The 19,796-nt window shown below is 44.2% G+C and overlaps 1 protein-coding gene across 2 annotated transcripts; it reads left to right on the top strand.

Annotated features, from left to right (window-relative positions):
• Positions 1–6,022: 6,022 nt before the first annotated feature.
• Positions 6,023–19,329, top strand: LPAR4 (lysophosphatidic acid receptor 4). Of its 2 annotated transcripts, none has more exons than XM_010151579.1 (2): positions 6,023–6,272; positions 17,965–19,329. In XM_010151579.1, the coding sequence occupies exon 2, from the start codon at positions 18,119–18,121 to the stop codon at positions 19,163–19,165; it is 1,047 nt and encodes a 348-aa protein (XP_010149881.1). In that variant the 5' UTR covers positions 6,023–6,272; positions 17,965–18,118; the 3' UTR covers positions 19,166–19,329. The 2 variants fall into 2 exon arrangements, with proteins under 2 accessions (XP_010149881.1, XP_010149888.1); XM_010151586.1 differs by lacking the exon at positions 6,023–6,272 and adding an exon at positions 13,049–13,059 and having other exon boundaries at positions 18,133–19,329.
• The last annotated feature ends 467 nt before the right edge of the window (positions 19,330–19,796 follow it).

Consider the following 19,796-nt stretch of genomic DNA (forward strand, 5'->3'; position numbering starts at 1 on the left):
TCAAAACATGCATCTTAAAGCTGTTATTAGTAACAGCAACGCTGTGTTCACTAAGCATTGTGAATTGTGTATCACCATACTGAAGGATTTCTGTCCAGTATGTGTAGGCTATGGTTTTGTCTAGTTTTCTATTATTCAGCCCATGTGGGCTTTTACCACTTCCCTCGGGAGTCTCCACCGAAGCCTAATAGTTCGCATTGTTAGAAATCATTTCCTGATATTCAGCTGCTTCTTCCTTCTATTCATGCACAGCAGAATTGCAAGCTCCTGCCCAGTTGTGCCTTCAATTGTTTTAGGTGCTCCAGACTCCTTTCAAACTGATTTTTTGCCATCAGAACACAGACTATATTCAACAGCCTCTCATGTCCTTCAGGTTTGTTTTGTTGAAACTTAATATCCCTCCACTGCTGTGTTCCGAGATGCTGCCCCTGCTATTGCACGGGGAAGTCAGCCAGTGACGGTCTGCATCACCTGCTGTTCCCTGCTTGCTTCGTTAACTGCTCTGCAGCAGCTCTTCCTGGCATCACAGCCGAGTTTCATAGAATCATAGAATGGTCTGGGTTGGGAGGGAACTTAAAGATCACCCAGTCCCATCCCCCTGCCATAGGCAGGGGGACATTCCAATAGACCCGGTTGCTCAAAGCCTCATCCAGCCTGGCCTTGAACACTTCCAGGGATGGGGCATCCACAGCTTCTCTGGGCAACCTGTTCTAGTGCTTCACCACCCTTCAGGAATTTCAGGAAGAATTTCTTCCTGATGTCCAATCTAAATCTCCCCTCTTCCCAAGTAAACCCATCACCTCTTGTTCTGTCACTACAGGCCCTTGTAAAGTCTCCCCCAGCTTTCTTGTCGGCCCCTGCAGGTACTGAAATCGCAGAATCACTAAGGTTGGAAAAGACCTATAAGATCATCCAGTCCAACCATCAACCCAACACTACCATACCTAGTAGACCATGTCCTCAAGCACCAAAGGAAGGTGTGATAAGGTCTCCCCGGAGCCTTCTCTTTTTCAGGCTGAACAACCCCAACTTGCTCAGCCTGTCGCCATAGGAGAGGTGCTCTGGCCCTCTGAGCACCTCCGTGGCCTCCTCTGGACTTGTTCCAACAGATCCATGTCCTTCTGATGTTGAGGGCCCCAGAGCTGGACACAGTACTCTAGGTGGGGTCTCATGACAGCAGAGCAGAGGGGTGAAATCACCTCTCTCGACCTGCTGCCACACTTCTCTTGATACAGCTCAGGATACGGTTGGCTTTCTGTGTTTCTGAGTGTGGTGGGCTCATTTTACCCCAGTAAAATGCCAGTACTTACCAATGCCATGTTATGGTCTGACTAGTTACCCCAGAGCCTCAGCCCAGGGACGTTGTGCTGTATGAAACATGGTTATGGTACCTCCTGCTGACACCAACAGCCACTGCAGATCCAGTCACACCAGTCAAACAGGGCTATCCCTGCTACAAAAACAGGCTCCACCATGCTGGAATAGGAGCCATTGGTTGGCTATCACTGGGATTCAGAAAAAAAATAAAACAATCCTATTTCACCCACTCTTCGTTAAAAGCTGCTCCGCTCCCCACCATGGGAACACAAAGGCAATCGTTTCAGCTTCCCCGTGGACATGGTCAGACATCATCCTCCACCGCAAGAGGAGCAACATCGCGTAACTGTGAAATCAGGCTCCTCATCAGCTGGCACTGGCTCATACAGGCAGCCCAGCAGTTTTGCTGGAAAACACCTGCTCTGCTTTCCAGGGGATAAGATTTCAGCATAACTGGTGCCTCTTGTCAAAACAATGGTATACATTACCGCGTGTTTATTAAAGTGGGGACTCGAAAGCATGTAGGACTGAAAAGCAGTCCCTTTGAACTGGGTAAAAAGAATCAACAAACCCAAATCCCACCAAATTAGGACAGAGTGAGTTTCTGAACTCATTCTGGAGGAGAGAATAATCAGGTATTTCTTTCTTGCCTGAACAAACTCCTGAGTGCAGTTTTTGAAGGGAGACATTATGGGCTAGATTTAGTCATGCAAAATTGGAAATTGCTCCATAGTATGGGGAAAATGACTAATGAGTGAGGAATCTGCAAAATTAATCCCTTCCCCCTTGACAACAAAAAGTAAAGACTCAGAAATTACTGAGACACACTTGGAAGAGCCCGATTAAATTACTGCAAATCATGGAAAGCAAAGGGAGAGGTGTGCCTCGAGGCATGGAAAGGACACTGTCCAAAAGACTGATGTTCTTCTAGCTTCTCTATGACGCTACGTAGAAAATTAAAGCAAAGGTTAGGGAAAAGTGCATGGTTTGGAGGAGTATTCTGGTTCAGGCGCTTGGTGCCACCAGAGGTTTCTATTTGCCTCACCTCACAAACAATACCAATTTTTGTTTTACTTCTCATAATGAAACACATTTCAGCAGCTCATAACCTGGTGCCTTTGCTTCGAGTTAACTGCGTTTAATAAAGGTCCTCAGGACTTACGAGAATGCAAATAGTTGCTTTTGGATGGGTCTAAACACCAGAGAAACAAATCACAGGTTAATCGGTTAATCCATTCCTCACCTGGATGGATCGTATTTGTGTTTTAGGAGACCGGGTTTACTAGAAAACTGACAGCACGGAGAGCAGCGTGGGCTTTCTGGACACTCAGTCACTCCACTGGCACAAGCAGCACTTTCCCCCGCCCCCGAAAAGCTTCGATTTGACTAAACATTTAGAGAAGAAATATCCTGTCATTTAGTAGGAAGAAGTTCTGTTGGATAGCAAAGTAATGGAACTTTAAGTGCTGGTAATTTAACAAACCAGAGTTTTAAAATGAAGACTTCTTAAAATCACCAGGGTACTGATTCAAACATTCTTTTCTTTTTTTGCCATTTCTCTACAGCATTTATAATGATTAAAAAAGGTCCTTCTAATGCATATTTAAATAAAAGAAAACAAGATGAAGCTTTGTGTTTCCATTTGATTCCAAAGTGATTTTTTAATGGCTTTGTTATAAAACTCTTCAAAAAATATTTCAAATGGAAGCACTGACAAACCATTAGGCATTAGTAAACACTGCAGCATCATCGAGCTCCTGAAGGGTTCTGCTACATCTGCTCAGGAATTTTCCTCTGAAATCTCTTCCAGCAGAGACTGTGGTTTCTGTAAAGTGACATCTTTTTTTTTTTTTTCTTTTCCCCAGGAAAATGTCAGTATTACCAATTTTTTCCTTCAACTTTCCTGGGGAACATCTAATGAAATACTCCATCCTAAAAGAATTGAACCTGTTGGTGTAACGATCCATACGTTTCCTTTGGGGTCATGCAAACATTAACCTCATTCCACTGGAGCTGCTGCAGCATGGGAGCTGTTGTCCTAGGGCTAGTGCTTTAAAAACGTGAGACCTTAGGAAGCCGCGTGCCTTACAGAATGAGCAAATGGTACAGGACATCATAAGGATGTATTGCAGACAGCCAAAATTTCTAAATATAACCGAGTTTATAAGCTCAAGGGGTAGATATTTTGGCAACATGGGGTTACACACTGCCCCAAGGAGGGTCCCTCATCCACTCTGGTGCCATGAAGCCACCCCTGAACAGTCTGTTTTGACCACTGCAGCTTGCTCACAGACTCTTCTCTAGGGGAATGAGGGCTCCACGTGGCCTCCAAACATGGGATATGCCCTCCCATACAAGGATGAACCAGAGCTATGCAATATTTAGCTACCAAATGACAAATTACGTCTGCGGTTGGAGGAAAGCAAAGGAAGGAAACAAGCCTTGCCAATGAATAGAGAAGGAAAGGGAAAAGCTAATGTCTCTATCATATATATTCTAGTGGCCTTTAAAATGCAATTCTGGTTTGTTTTCTGCTCTTTGGCTCTTTCAGAGAGCTTGTAAGTGCCCAGAAGTAGGAATCTTGGCACAATAAAGCATCAATTGACTGAAAATAGTCGTTATGTTTGAGAGCAGAAGAATTAAGCATTAATCATCTGGAAATGCAAAACGCTAGTCTTCTGGGCAAAGTTTGTCCTTAAATTCAGATATTCCTGCCTGATTGAAATCAATGGAAATTTCATATGCCAGTCCAACAGCCACCAGACCACTGACACAATAGACAACCAAAACCATAACAGAAGTCTCATATCAGTAGGGTTTCTATGCACAATCAGAAAATATGAGTACTGTAAACAGGGGGTAAAACTTTTGCTTAAACATGTTATGCCTTCTCAGCAGCCCTGGTTTCCAATAAGATAACAGTCCATTTTCCCTTGTTTTCCAAAATAACTAGAGATTATTGATGTACTGCCAATGTTTTAACAAGGAGAGCTCACTAAATCCCACCCTGCCCCAAGTCTAAGATGAACACCATGGGATCAGGGTGGGGACAGCAAATGAGTTGTGCGGAGAGGAGAGATGAAGAGCCGAGGAGTCTATTCATTGTTTTTCCATTTTAAAGAAAACACTTGCCTGTAACTGTAACCAAGAAGAGGGGCGGCCACCTCCTTTTTTCATGTTTGGCAAATAAACCTACGTGAAGGGTACTTTGTTGGAAATGTTTGTACTTTATTTATTTTAAAAAAATATACAGAGTACATTGATAGCACAGCATTTGGCCTATTTAAACTGGCGTGGAGAAGGGTAAAGGCCTATGTGTATTTTCCTTCTCGTTATACCAAATTTTCCTTTCCACATTTTCCTTCTCATTATACCAGAACCTTTTTATGCCCTACAGGAGAAAAGGTTAGTGGTGGTTTTTTGTTTGTTTGTTTCTTTGTTTTTTAAAAATGATCTCTAGAGGCCAGAGAATAGCATCATGGATCAACCTAGAGATTCTACTTTTCCAGGTTCTAGTTTTGGCTACAAGCAGCACAGAAAGATGCTTCTTTAAAAGAAAGAAAGGAAAAAAAAAAAAACCACACAAAAGAAAACAAACAAAAAAAAAAAACAAACCCAACAGAATAAGAGGTGACTGAATAACCCGCTCACTAGAGATGCTTTTGAATTCAGTGGCAATCATGGATGAGTATGAAGTTGGAACCACTAGGATGGTTTGGAAGGATGGACTCCATAAAGGGCAAAAATACCATCTGCCATCTCCTGTTATGTTAGAAGAAACATTACAAGGAGGTCCTGAGAGCCCTTGAAGTTCACAACAGCTGAAGACTTCTGTTAGGAGTGTTTAATTAAACCAATAACTCTAGAGAGAAAGCAAACATCCCAGAGAGGTACAGCTGCTTGGTTAAATTCCAACAGCATCAAAGTTGGCACATGTGCCATTCTGGCTAAGTACTGTAAAAAGCACAGACGTTTTGTTTTAAGACTTATGCTGTATTTAATCTTCAAGGAGTAATCAGTCTCCTCTAATGGGTTTGCCCGGTGACTGGTACTTTTGAAGGCTGAAACACAAAATGTTAATCTGCAAAGGGTTTCAGTGTGCTCATTCTAATCTGTATCAGCACATCCAGTTTCAGACCATCCAAACCACACTTCTTTCCAAGCGATTTCAGATGCAGACATGTTGTTTAATCGGTCCCCACTGAGAGCACTCACAATCGCATAAGAATGGGCCCCCGGGGTGGGGAAAGAGGTTGCATTATCCCCCAGCCATCAGGATTTCCATGCAGCCAGCCTGAGAATGCCCACAAGCCACGAAGGGCCAAAGCTGATTTCTGTCGAGTTTACTGGTGACACTGGTGGGTTTAGCATCTTGTCTGTCACCCTTAGCAGCTGTAAAAGGGATAATGGACCTCTGACCACTAGAAGCAGGAAACATCTGCACCTTCACCATTTTCAAACCATATCCACGCTCGTGTTTCTACATGTTTTACTAAACCGTGAGCTCTCAAAGGATGGGGTTTTGCAGGCTGGAGTTAGGCTGTTACATGAGATATTCAGGAAGTTATTTGCATCGACTGGATAAAAGCCTGTGGCAGCTGGGCGTGCTGCAGAAGCGAGGCAGAGACCGCTGCATCAGCCACCAGCCCAAGGAATAACATTAGTTCCAGCTTCACAATGAGTTGTTTACTGGCCTTGGCTGCCTGTGGGAACAGCCAAGAAGAGCAGAGGAAAAGGAGAGACAAGCACAATGCGAGCGAGAGACGTTAGGTGGGAGGCTGGGCTTTAAACGCAGACTCAGGATTTCAAACCTATGGAACTGGAGAGGACTGCAAAAGAAATCAAAGGGCACCGGCTGCTCCACAGCATAAACAGGCAGAGGCAAATAAGTCACTCGCTCTATTACTCCTGCTGCCAGAAGATCCTCTTCCCTAGCTGAAGGGCTGATATTAAAGGTAAGAGATAAAAATAAAAAGCTTTTAGCTAGTGGGTTGGCTGGAAGGCAGATTGACTGAAAGGCAGCAGCAGCTCTCAGGCAAAAGCAGCCCCGCTTCCCCGGAGTATTTATGTCCCTAAACATTTGAAAGCCCAAAGGTTTTCCAGCAGGAACCCAGGGCTTTCAGAGCAAACTGCTGGACGACTGTTCTAGTCAGCTCCTTTGAGAAGATTTAATTAAAAAACAAACAAACAAACCCCAACCCCTTTCTAAGTCTGTTTAGAAAGACGTTTTATTATTATGGCCAGCTTTGTTTTGCAGCTTCCTAGCCTTACCCAATGCTTTCCCGATGCTCAGCTCCCCCCTCCTCCTCCCCACTTCTGTTTTTTAATTGGAAGGAAAACCAATTACAGCCGTGCAAAGGAAAATCCGAGATTTAAACGGCTTTCCCCCTGCTCGCTCCCGTCGCCGGCGTGGAGGCACGGGCAGGCTCTCGCAGGCCGTCTCCGCCGGCTAATCGCTCAGGAAATCCGCGCTGCCCATTGCCGCGTTCTCCTTAAGCGGCTCGTTCCGCACCGGGAGCCGCCCGCGCTGGGCAATGCTCTGGAAGGGAATACAGCCCTGCGAAAGTGACCCAGGCGCGGGGCGGGCTCAGGCACTAATAATACATCCCTATCCAATGGAAAGCGTTTCCCAGCGAGACCCCCAAGAGTTCCCCCTGCCCACAGACCCTGCCCAGACATTGGGCCCATTCTTGCGTCCCGTTTCCCCAAGACATGGTGGCCGCGGCGCTCGGCAGTTTTGTTTCCTCTGCGAACAAAGGCAAAGGGACAACAGCCAGCCGCCTGGCACGTTAAAGATGAAGGGGTGAACGGGAGAGAGTGGCACCCGCAGCGAGGGTGAGTGCGGGCTGTCAGGGCGGCGGCGGGCTGCGACCCGCCGAGCCCCGGGCATGAGCTCAGCCCCGGCCGCGGTAAGTTCCTATTTCCTCCCTTTCCGACTCAGCAGAAAAGCGCCCAGATTTAATGGCAGCTCTGAGGAAAAGGATTTGAGTGTTTTCTGAAATCTGAAGGCTCAGACAAATCTGCGGGGTAAAAGTAGCCGGGGATGGGCTGGAGTTGTGCATTTCGGTGGAGATTAGCAGTGTTTTTTCTGCGCAGGCAGATCTCATTCCTCTCGCTTGAGCTGTGCTATGGTTGGGGTGGGAGAGGCAAATGTTTCTGTTCCAAGTGAGAAAGATTACCTCCGAGTTTTTGGAAAGCAATTCCTATGTGAGCTAGTCCTCCAAACTGTTGCAGTGGAAATCGTCATAATTCACATCGTAATTCTCATTGTGTCACTGCAGATGACAAGTTAGAAGACTTTCCTATCGTTGTTGTTTGTTCAGGTTTGTGACAAATAGCCCTTGCTTCGGGCTAGTATCACAAAGACACTTCAATGTAAACGTTAAGAAAGGGTTGTGTGTGAATTTGGCTGAAGCGTAGACTTTCAGCTTACAATGACACATGCTTTCAGCTTCATGTAATGTGAGATCTAGTTCCTACAAACTATATTACAAATTAGGAAATAAGTTGTTGGGGTTTTTTTATGCTGCAAAACGTTAAATCTTTTTTATCACTCTGGCTTTCATTTGTGGCTAAAATCTACTCCTTTTAATCTCAGTGGCAAAATTCCATGAGAAAAATTCAAATACAGCTTTAAGCAGAAAAACTGACGTCAGAAGTAAAATGAATGATGAATAACATACTTAATCTAAAGATGCAGCTGTTTGGAAGAAATAGGATTTAATAAATACAAGCCTAATGCAGAAGAATTTGCAAGAAAAGTTTGAGGTTTTGAAAAGATATTCCTTAATCTTTGTTCGAGAGGAGACAATTATGTATTTTTTTAATTGCTTCCCTACGTGAACAGAACAGTAAAACCCAGAGGATGGGAAGTGCAAAGTTCACGGGTCGGTGATAAGGATATTCCCCCCTTGTAGCACTTTTCCATCGTCTTTCCCTTACTAGCATTCTGAAAGCCAAAATAAACCAGGCAGGAAACTAACCTTGCTACTTCAGGGGGTTCAAAGCCTCTGAATTTTAAAAGAAAGTCCTGAAAAACATGGGAGAGAGGAAGGGAGGGGGAGGCTGAGCATATATTTCACTTTAATCCTTTGAGACTGAGACTCCTCCTTAGCTGGGGTTAGGTCAGTTGATAAAAATCAGTGTCTTTCAAATTCTGGAGTTAGGAGCTCAGCTCTACACAGCAAACAGGACTAGCGCCTGAACACAACTACCCACTGGCTTTCGTTCAGAGGGCTGTAACGAGACAAAAAATGGGAAAACCTGCGCCTCCCTGGGAAGCAGAGACTGAAACATTCACTGTGCCCGAGCGCTGCGGCTTGCGCCAGAGGGAGGATGCGCTCCCAGCCATAAGATGGTTGCCCTCCAGCCTGTGACCTCATGGCTGGAGCACAAGAGCAGGAATTAAGGCGATTTTACCTAAACCTCAGGCCAGATCCTGGGGAAAGGGTGCACTGGAGGAGGGTATGTTACTTCTGGGACAGAGGGGGAGAGAAGGTTGCTCTCTGGAAGGAGCAGTGCATGGCAAAACCATTTGAGACTCGGTTGCCGTGGTACTGCCTTGGCACTTCCAGCGCTGCCGCTTGCAGACATACATATTTATGTCAGTGTTTGGGATACATCTGCGCAGGCTGCAGCTAACTGTCTAGAGCATATTTGAGTGTTGGGGCACTATTTACTGATGTCCAAGTGTTGCTGGCCAGGTGTACGCGGGTGACGTGGTGGTCCCAGCATGATAGCTCACACTGTGCTCCAGCATCACAGATGAGACACCAGTAAGCCATCCTGTCCATGGGCTGGGGTAGGCGAGGATGGCTCCCAGAGCACACATCCAGCCTCAGTAGGTCTTTCCAGGTCAAGTGTGCGTGCAGAGACTCACTCTGCTCCTTCACACATTGCTCCTCCTCTGTAAATAAGGATCTGATTTAGTCTCAGGGCAGGGGAGCCACCACCTTTCACAAAAGGCAAATTCTCTCCTTGAAAAGAGGAGCTCTTTATTCAGGAGAACAGGCAGTGGCTCTGCAAGGCTTCCTCTGATGCACCATCTTCTCAGTTCAGTCCCATAAAAGGGGGTAAAGATCCACACTGCTTCAGAGCCAAACTAGCCTTAGCTGACCCCAGCTGCAAGGAAAGTTTTCTGAGTTATTTGTAATGGTTTGGTTTGGTAGAAAAAGGAAAGTCTCTTTTTCTTGGCCAGTGAAACTGAGGGACGCTCGTCAGCCCCTAAGCGCTGAGACAAAAGTGCACGCTAGCAACAGAGTAGATTGCTTTCTCTGTAAGTAACATGATTTCCTAACATACCTATTATGCCTGTAAATAAACAGCCACAATGGAAGCTCTTACTTTCATCTATTAATATTTCCATTTTATTTCCTTGAACCTGCAAATAATGCACTGTCTTCCACCCCAACACACATTTGCTTTTACATGATAAATGGGAATTTCCATATTTAGCAGTAAAAGCAGCATCACTTATAGAATGCCAAAATGTCATTCCTCTTATCTCATTATTAGGAATCTGATTTCTAAGAAACTTCACTACAGAAACATCACTTGTTGGCTGAGATATTTTTGCATTATGAAGTCACTTATTTCTTTTAACACATTAGTGTAAATTTACCTTTACAGTTCTTACTGAAAAATAGTGTAGTTGTGTGCTATGCTTCCTCATGCATCCTTTAATTACACTGAATACTTTTCAAGACCTTAATGTTTTTCCCCAGAGGGGTGGTGAGGGAGATGACAAAGGGCCACAAAGATGATCAGAGGGCTGGAGCACCTCTCCTATGACGAAAGGCTGCAAGAATTGGGCTTGTTCAGCCTGGAGAAGAGGAGGCTCCGAGGAGACCTCATTGCAGCTTTCCAGTATCTGAAGGGGGCCTACAAGGGTGCTGGGAGAGGACTTTTTACAAGAGCCTGTAGTGATAGGACAAGGGGTAATGGGTACAAATTGAAATCAGGGAGGTTTAGATTAGATATCAGGAAGAAATTTGTCACAGAGAGGGTGGTGAGGCACAGGAACAGGTTGCCCAGAGATGTTGTGGATGCCCCATCCCTGGATGTCTTCAAGGCCAGGCTGGATGTGGCTTTGAGCAACCTGGTCTAGTGGAAGGTGTCCCTGCCCATGGCAGGGGGGTTGGAACTAGATGATCTTTAAGGTCCTTTCCAACCCTAACCATTCCATGATTCTATGATTCTATAATTCTGTGACATGAAAACCCCAGTCATGGCTCCAAATCAGCAAAAAATTCTTGCTGAGGAACATGGACTGAGGAGAGCAGGGAGCCCAGCAGCTCCAGGAGGGAACCACGCATCTCGGTGCTCACGAGGCTAGACCACTGGAGCAAATGAAACCAAGTCCATACTGCTGTCAGAAGAGAGTCCTCAAATCTTCCCCACAGAATCAAGGCATTTGAGAGAAACAAAGCCCTAATTTATCAAATCCTTCCAGTAAATAACTGCAGGGCACAGATCCTTCAAGGTCCTGAGCACCGGAGCAGAGCACAGATTGCCTCCTGCCCTGCTGAAGGACCGTGCTCAGCACCTGCAAGAAAACCAGCCGCCCCTCCTTGCACCCAGTTCAGCTTGTAAAAGCTGAAATAGGTGTTTGAGGTGCTGGCGGCTGGGTAGAAGCTTGTTGGTGCTGATGTACGCAAGGGGGAGGGGGGAAAGCCTATAATTTTTGGATAAACAGAGGTGAAAGTTCAGCTGTCCTTCAGCAAAGGGACTGTAGAGAAACCAGCCTGGAGCCACAGCCCCGGGTGAGAGCGGTCACAGGAGGCTCCGGTGAAAGGAGGGCTTCATGCGGCTGCAGGCACCTCACGAGGAACTGACTAAAGGCAACAAGGAGCCAAAAAGTCAAGCAATCACCATGGAACCACTGGAAATTGTGTCAGAGAAGGCAAAGAAAGGAAGCTTTTTGGGCAGGATGCTGACTGGAAAGCAATTTGGAACTGTAAGCAAATAAACTAAGTCCTGCTGTTGGATACCCCAGTGGCTCAGGGAAACAGGACTCTCTTATTTTTATTTTTTCTTAACCACGCTTTGTAAATAAACAGGGCTGCATCAAAGACACAGCCACCTCCATCACTAACTTCTGAGTGAAAACAACCTGTAAATCTTCAGGTATCAGGTCAAACAGCATAACTCTGCTTTTCATCATTTTTTTCTTCTCCTGTTAGGAACTCTAAGGCAATGTCCTCTTAGTGAGAGATCCGGGGCTTAAAAAAGTATCATTCTTACAGTTCTGCATCATCAGATTGAAGTTCCTTTGCAAACTAAAAAGTCCCTCTTACAGGAGTAAAATAACGCAAACTTTGTTGGGAAGTTTGAGGTGGATTCTGTCATTTCTGGACTGTGGACCAGACCCTCTGAAAGCAGTAATGGATAGGGAACGCTGAAGCACATCAAGGGTTAAAGGGGTGATGTAAATGGAGAGAGACATTCTCAGTGAAAACAAAAAGAGAGTCATGCCCTGAGGATCAGTATCTGAACATGGGGTAAGTCAGTTCACTATTCTCTTCAGAAGGAAACATTTTAATTAGCTCAATACAAAACAGATACAGCTCAGAGAAGTCACCACGAGCAGGAAATGCTTTGTAAGTCTCAAAGGACAGTTAGGAGACAACGGCAGCGCTGACCAATTAAAAAAAAAAAAAAAAAAAAAGGAGAGCGCCTTTAGGATTAGGTCCGATAGGCTCAGGTTTCCAGTTCCCCATTCTGTCCTGGAGAGGAATTAAGCTGGGGTCCTGCTGCAATCCGGTCACTGGCTTCCGAGCAGCAGAAAGTGTCTGTTGACCTTGGAGCATCTCTGTGGTGGTTCCTGGAGAGCCAAAGCCATCCCAGGCAGGGAGGAAAGGAGCGGCCGGCACGCTCCCACCTCATCCCAAAGGGACCCCAGAGTCACTCTTGGTGGCTGAGCAAAGGGAAACGCCCCACGGGCTCCCGTGTTTTCTTTTCCTTCTACCAGGGATGTGAAAAGCAGACAGACTTGTTTGTCTGAAAGGATGATGAGTAACTCAGGATTTCACCTTCCCATCAGGTGTGGGAGACGTTATTACACTCGCAGCAGATCCCGGGGGATGAAGGTACTGATGGCATTGCAGATCCTTGCACAATAAGTGTCAAAGCCATGAATAAGAGCCTTCCTGCCCGTCTTTTATGCTAATCACAGAAAACGTCCCCCTTTTGCCCAGCGTACCGGCTAGGCATTCACTGATAAAACGCAGGGAAGAATGGCTCTTTGAAGCTAGAGAAACCTTTGCTGGACTTCAAAGTCACACTTCTGTCTACTTCTTTCCTACTGTTCTCAGATACATCACTTAGGATTAGTAAATGAAAGAGATTAAAGCATTTCTACTTTCCATCACTTCATATAGTCAATAGTGCTTTGTTTACAGGCAGCTGCCTTGTTTCCCACTGTCTAATCCCACCCTTTCTCCTGCTTCTACAACATCAGGGAAGAAATGCAGGCAAAGGGTACTGTGAAACTGCAAGAAGCTCTGGGGAGGATGGAGAGTTTACAGAAACTTTAAAAGCTATCCTCAAACTTGGTATCCCAAGCCATTGCCCTGCGGCAGCAGCAGCTGGATCCTGCCATCCCAGGTACAGCCTTCCATAAGCTGGCACTGGGAAAATGGGACTGGCATGGCCCTGTCGGCCTCAGAAAGGTAAAAACCAGCAACCAGATTCTCCCAGACTGGAGGTTTGTTCTTGTAACTGCTTTCAGTTCATGCTCTCCAAGTTCTTTGCAACCAAAACTTAACTAGGGAAACTTTCATTGAAAAGAGAAAGTATTAGTAAGTGGAGATCCCGTTGCAGGCCCTGAGGTATTGCAAGAGTGGCAGAGCAGCGGGGAACTCAGCGGTGAGACGGTATCGTCGTGTTTTCCGTCACTGCTTTGCTTTCTTGGAATTCCTGTTTTGTGGTTTTCAAGTGAACATTTGTAAACCTTTAGAAATGAGAGTTTGGTGGTGTTACAGTTCCTCATTATCACTGCCACAGAATTGTCGGAAGTGTTTACTTTTTCAGGTAGAAACAGTTTCTTATTTATCTTGTTCATCTATTAAGAGTTGCAGCACATCTCACCTTACCTATAGCACTTAGTCTGGAAGAATCCAAGCCCTATAGTCCTGTGAGGAATTAACATCTATGCAAAAATCTTAAAAAAACCCACAAACAGCTCACCCCCTTGCCCCCCAAACCAAGAAAACCTTTTTTGAGCCTTCTGCATAATTAAAGTGGAATGAAGGAGGGAAATTCAAACCAAGAAGTTGAAGAAATGATAGTTAGTGGTTGTAAAGCTGTAACCCTGGGCTCAGTGGTAGGAGCAAGTTACACATCATACAGTCATTGTGCCAACTGTGTGAGTAACAGTGAAGTGAAAACCCGGTAATAAATGTAGTTCTTGTCAAGAGAAGACATAAAGTGTATGCTGTGCCCTAGGAAAAATACGTATTTATTTCCAGGGTCAGGGTCTGAGACCATATCAAAACACAAGGGCTGCCATAACTTAGAGACGTTTCTGGACAAAACCCAGAGACACACATCCCCTGGTAAAAATAAAAAAAGCCTCAAACCTCAGGATCCCCACCTTTTGATCCATTGGTTTTTGGCTTGTGTACATACAAAACCTTTGCCTCACAAGATTTGGAGATAACCTGAGTACACATAGTGATAATCTAGAAAGAGATCCTTCAGGTTTGGAAGGTTTTCACATTTGGTCTGTATCAGACTCCACAAGAAAAGGCTTTAGTTGATTACATGAACACACAGAGGATGCCCTACCTATTCAAACTGGTAAAGTTACATTCATCTTACATATCATATGAGAAAATGTCAGGATGTAAAAAGGTCAGTCCCAAACTTCACACTGTTTATTCTGATCTCAGTTTGATGGACTTGTGGTGAATGGGACACGTATGAAGCAGAAATTAAGGGTATTACAGAATCTGAATTTAAAGCATGCTTTTTACCTGCAGACATTTTCAGTACTAACAAACAGTCGGTCTGAATTAAACCGCAAGCTGGCTGTTGTGAAGATTTTTTGGGGTACCAGGAGGAGGAAATATAAGAATCGTGAACAGGATACAAGTGCACCATAGGAAGTAAGACGTAGAGGTTTTTCTTTATTTTTAGTACATGGAAGACAGGGGATCTCTCTACAATAAAAGGAAAACGGGACCAAACCCTGTCAGCTACTCTGCTGAACACCATTTATTAACTCTGAGAATAGCAGGGTTATGTGAGTGACAGCTGCTGTAAGTCAGTTTGTACCATCCCTGCTATGAGAAAATATTCTCAGTATTACCACATTAAACAGGCTGTATTATGTTCTGGTTTGGTATCACGTCTGACAACAGGTAGGTACTTTCCTCCCCTCATGTACTGCCTCCCATTTTAGATAGAGGATTTAAAGTTTTAGCCTGCCTGACATACAGAACGATGAAGTGGTTTTCTTTATATTCACTTGACTCAGCATTTTAAAATGTATTGCTAGCTTTTTTCCCCCCAACAAGGCAATAGCAGTGGTGAACATGATGTACATGGTGAGCATCCTACTGCATTAATCCTTAGTGGAAAGTGAATTTTACATTCAGAAATCTAAATCTGTAGACTAGTGCTGCAGAATTTAAAGTGGGTGGCTGAGTTTCAAAGCATCTTGTCAGTTTGTTGAAACACTTCAGTGTTAGACAGGTAACCAGCACAGGCCTAGATTTTAAAGACTGTAACTTAGCTAAACAATTGCTGGCAGGCAAATCCCATAGACCAGAAAAACTAGTGTTTGACCTTGCGGCTGGCTGATGCAGAGCAGGGAAAAAAAGAACCAAGTGATGGATCTTTTCTCCTGTGTAACAAGTATCTGGGTCAGGCTGCTGGCAACCCCCACGTACATCAGTAGCGAAGGTAACGCATTTCAAAGCTGCCTTTCAAACCTGCTGCCTCAGGCTGCGTGTTGAGGAACAGCCATAATCCTGCACTGCGTGCACAGGTTGGAAAGCAGGGTTTCCATCGACCTCCCAGGTTTTGGACACCCAATCCCTCTCAAACCTCCCCAGTTAGGACCCAGACATGAAACCTGGGCCAGGAGAATCTGGCACACCTGTTTTTTATACACAGAAAAGAGTTTGCTTACAGAGTTTCCATTTCAGTACAAACAAAAATTGCTCCTGATGGAGATAACATGCAGTCGCTTTCTTTCCTGAAAGGGAGTTACAGGCCAAGAAAGCTATGCATTAGGCTGAGGGTTAAGCTAAGAAGCACAGCTATTCCTCTTAGAGCTCAGGTGCGCTTTTGAACCCAGCTAGGGTCTTGCTTAAATGCACTTCAACTTGTAGGTGAGACCTTTGCTTCTTTAGATATCATGTATTCAGTGAAAGTGCACCCTTGAGATTTTACTACTATCCTTCTCTCATAAGTCTAAATGCTTGGCATCTTCTTTGGGTTGTTTCACAACAAAGTCATTAATTTAGTAAGAAAACCACTGAGTTCAGTGTAAAAAGCAAAGGGGTGAAAGGAACATTTTGCTCCCCTACACAGCCCGTTCCCTTCCCAGTCCATCCATCCCCAAAGCCCTGTACAGTTTGTGTAATGGAGTGTTTTCTTCCATGTGCTGGGGAGAAAGCCCCGAGCTTGGTCTCCTCTGTCACTGCCACACAATCAGCAACAATCAGATAAGGGCATGTCTAATTCTGGTTTGAACATTTGGTGATACAGCATATCGTTGCAAGTGCATCCCTCAAAAGGCAACTAAAATGAAGGAAGAATTTATTAAATTTGGTGAAGAGCACGTACCAGCACCGCCCATGAAAAGTGCAGGGAATTGCGGTAGGTGCAGGCAGACACAGCAAACAGCCAGAAGAACAAACCAGCACCGAGCACCCCTTCTGGCACTGCCCTGGCTGCAGAGAGCACGAACCCTCCCGCCTGGAGAGACCTGATAGTTCCAGGTCATCGTTTGGGATGTCAAAAGGTGTAAGGCGTTTGAAAGTCATCTTCCTGAGAAGTGAGATCTGGGGATTCTCACTTCCTGCTAGTTTGCTTTACACCCAGGTGATCGAGAAGGTGCAAAGGCAACGTGCTGCCTGCTCTCCAGCTCACAGTGCTGGTTTTTGTAAAGCCTGCAGCTGTCCAGGCATTCCCAGGTGTGGGCGGAATTTGCACCTTCCATCTGGAAAAGCCATGGCTGTTAGATCTTTCTCAACACTTGACATTTTACCAGCTGACTCACAGCCTGCGTGCATGAACAATTGTCAACATGAGCTTTTCCAGTAGGAAAACATATGGAAAGCATTTGATTTTGATCAGTTTGCATCTCAAATTGTCTTGATTCCATGCTTTCTTCCCCAGTTTGTTTACATGTTGCCATTTCAAACTAACACAAGCTTGCTCAGTTACATGTTTACTGTTGAAATGACGCTGCGAGAGGATCACTTTCTGGAAAGGGTCCTACTCTTCACAAGGGTTTAATCTCTTGATTACTCCACAGTTGTAGCTACCAAGATGTTTCTTAGATTACAATCCTTGTTTCATATTTGGTGTGCTGCATTTTACAATGCAAAGGTCTTTCCCTTAGTTATCCAACTTTGCTCCACATTTCCAAGATGTACCGACTGCCCTGCCCACGTTCCAACATGCAAACCCTTCTCACTCCAGTGAGAGAGACATTCCAACTGCTTATTCCCACAATCCTTAAAAACAATGCACAGAATAGTGGTAAGAGAACATCAAGGCAGTTCAGGAGGCACTTATTTTCAACAAACAGTAAGGTTCCTTCAACTCTACACTTCCCTAAAGCTTGCTGGATTGGGACAAAGTCTTACAAGAGTGTAGTTTGAAATTTCCCAAATTTCGGGTTCTGAACCTTGATAAAGAAGTGAAACAAGGTTGTCAGTACACTCCTTTTTGCAATGCATTTTACATTTCAAAGAACAGTCCTTTTGAAAGTAAAAATTTCTGCAAAAGTGGTATTTAAGGAAAAATAAAAAGCAACAATTTCCAAAAGTGCCAAGCATTTGGAAATTATTTTTGAAAAACAAAAATTCTGAAGTTCAACATTTCAGTTTTTCACTTTGAAAAAAATCATGTGTAAGGATGCTCCTGTTTTCAAGTAGAAAGAAGGCAAAGCAGTACTTGTCAATGTAAGTTTTGGGGGGTTTTAATACTTTTGCATCAAAAAAGGTTGAAAACCCATAGAACTTTCAATTCTGCCCAGTGAAAAGCAAACACATACTTTCAATTGCTTTCTCCTCTTGTCACAAGTTTAGGTGAACATTTCAGACTGATTCTATACCTGGGCAATGTCGTGGGTCCATGATTTTTTTCCAAACACACTGCACCAGTTCTGCCTCAAATTGTAAAGAAAAACATTTCCAAGCGGAAAGTTGGAATTAGCGATCACTCTCCTTCCAATAGGAGGACGAGGGAGCGACGGGGGAAGGAAAGACAAGGCTGAGTACAGTAACTGCTGTGTTCAACTTTGAAAAATTCCAATAATAGTGGAATTTATATAGGCTACCTTGTAAACTAATTACTGTTCTGGTTTGCATATCCATTTATTTGGAGAGGAAGGAGTAGGTGTTCTCTTGCATGGCTGCGTTAGGTGATAGCAGGTTGCAGGCTGATGGCTTCTATTTCTTTCTCGTTTAGGATGAAAGGATTCATGACGGAGACGGGGTAGCAAAGTGTCAAGCAACTTCCCCTGGGATGTGTTTCTTCAGGAAGAGAAGAGATCACTACCTTATTTTATGGATGTCACTGAAGTAGACTTTGAGGCTCTTTGGAAGCACATCACAGACTTGGCATGGGAAACCACAGCAACAATCATACCTGTTTGACAGATGATTCCTTTAAGTACAACTTGTATGGAGCTGTGTACAGTGTGGTCTTCATCCTCGGTTTGATTACTAACTGTGCTTCTCTCTTTGTTTTCTGCTTTCGGATGAAAATGCGAAGCGAAACAGCCATTTTCATGACAAACCTGGCTGTTTCAGATTTGCTGTTTGTGTTCACTTTGCCTTTTAAAATTTTTTATAATTTCAACAGGCATTGGCCTTTTGGAGATAGCCTGTGCAAGATTTCTGGTACAGCATTCCTCACCAACATCTACGGGAGCATGCTGTTCCTCACCTGCATTAGTGTTGACCGTTTCCTTGCTATCGTCTATCCATTCCGATCTCGCACCATTAGGACCAGGAGAAATTCTGCCATAGTCTGTGCTGGTGTTTGGATACTAGTCCTCAGCGGTGGAATTTCAGCTTCATTGTTCTCTACAACCAACATTTCCAACACCAGCACAACCTGTTTTGAAGGTTTTTCCAAACGTATCTGGAAAACTTATCTGTCTAAGATCACTATATTTATTGAAGTGGTAGGATTCATAATTCCTTTGCTACTCAACCTTACATGCTCTTCTTTAGTTCTCAGGACTCTCCGGAAACCTGCCACCTTGTCTCAGATCGGGACAAACAAAGAGAAAGTATTGAAAATGATCATTGTGCACGTGGCCATTTTTGTTGTGTGCTTTGTGCCTTACAATTCCATACTCTTCTTGTATGCTCTTGTGCGGTCCCAAGCGATAGCAAATTGCTCCTTGGAGAGGTTTGCGAGGACATTGTACCCAATCACGCTATGCATTGCAACAATGAACTGCTGCTTTGACCCCTTCATCTATTACTTTACATCAGAATCCTTCCAGAAGTCTTTCAACATAAAAACTCAGATAAAAATGGATTCTCTTTTCAAGACTGAGACGCCTCTAACAAAGACTGCGCTACCAGCAGCACAGGATGAAATAAGTGACCAGGCCATTACGAATGGAGGAGACCCAACATCTGAATCTCATTTCTAGCGAGATGTTTACACATGGAGTTACCCTCTGTTAACTTTTGATTAACAACACGTGTGAAATACTTGTTTCAAAATATGTGGCTTCACACACTGTGTTAATGAAGAAGAGTTGCTGGAGGATAAGTACACAGGTAGACAAAATCTTTATACTGGGATGGTCCCATCAGACGCAAACAGGCAAACATGAAATACAAAAATTCAGGTGGATCTCCCTTTGGAGATTATGGATGGATGACAAAATATGCACCAATTGGGGAGGGAACAGAACAACTTTAATCAGAAGATGCCAACATTTGGCATTTTTCCCCTCCCAGCAGTTGACATGGGACCAGTTGGGAAATAGAAGATTTAATTTTCTTAGAGATATCTGCCAATATTTCATGCCTTCTGGAGATGCATCATCATATGTTAACTCAATAACTTCACACAATATGTATGTTTGCTTAAAAAGGCATAATAAAAGCTTTTGGCTTTTCCTTATTTCACTGCAAGAGTATACATCCTGGTTTTACTAGATACAGGCATGTTGAATTTATTGTACAGAGAGGTTAGAAATGTAAATAATTGTTTGGAAAGTAGACAAAACAGCTGCTTGGTGATAGAAGATACAATAAGAGGAAAGAATAATTAAC

The sequence above is a fragment of the Eurypyga helias genome, unplaced genomic scaffold, assembly GCF_000690775.1.
Source record: "Eurypyga helias isolate BGI_N326 unplaced genomic scaffold, ASM69077v1 scaffold4160, whole genome shotgun sequence".
Classification (NCBI taxonomy): Eukaryota; Metazoa; Chordata; class Aves; order Eurypygiformes; family Eurypygidae; genus Eurypyga; species Eurypyga helias.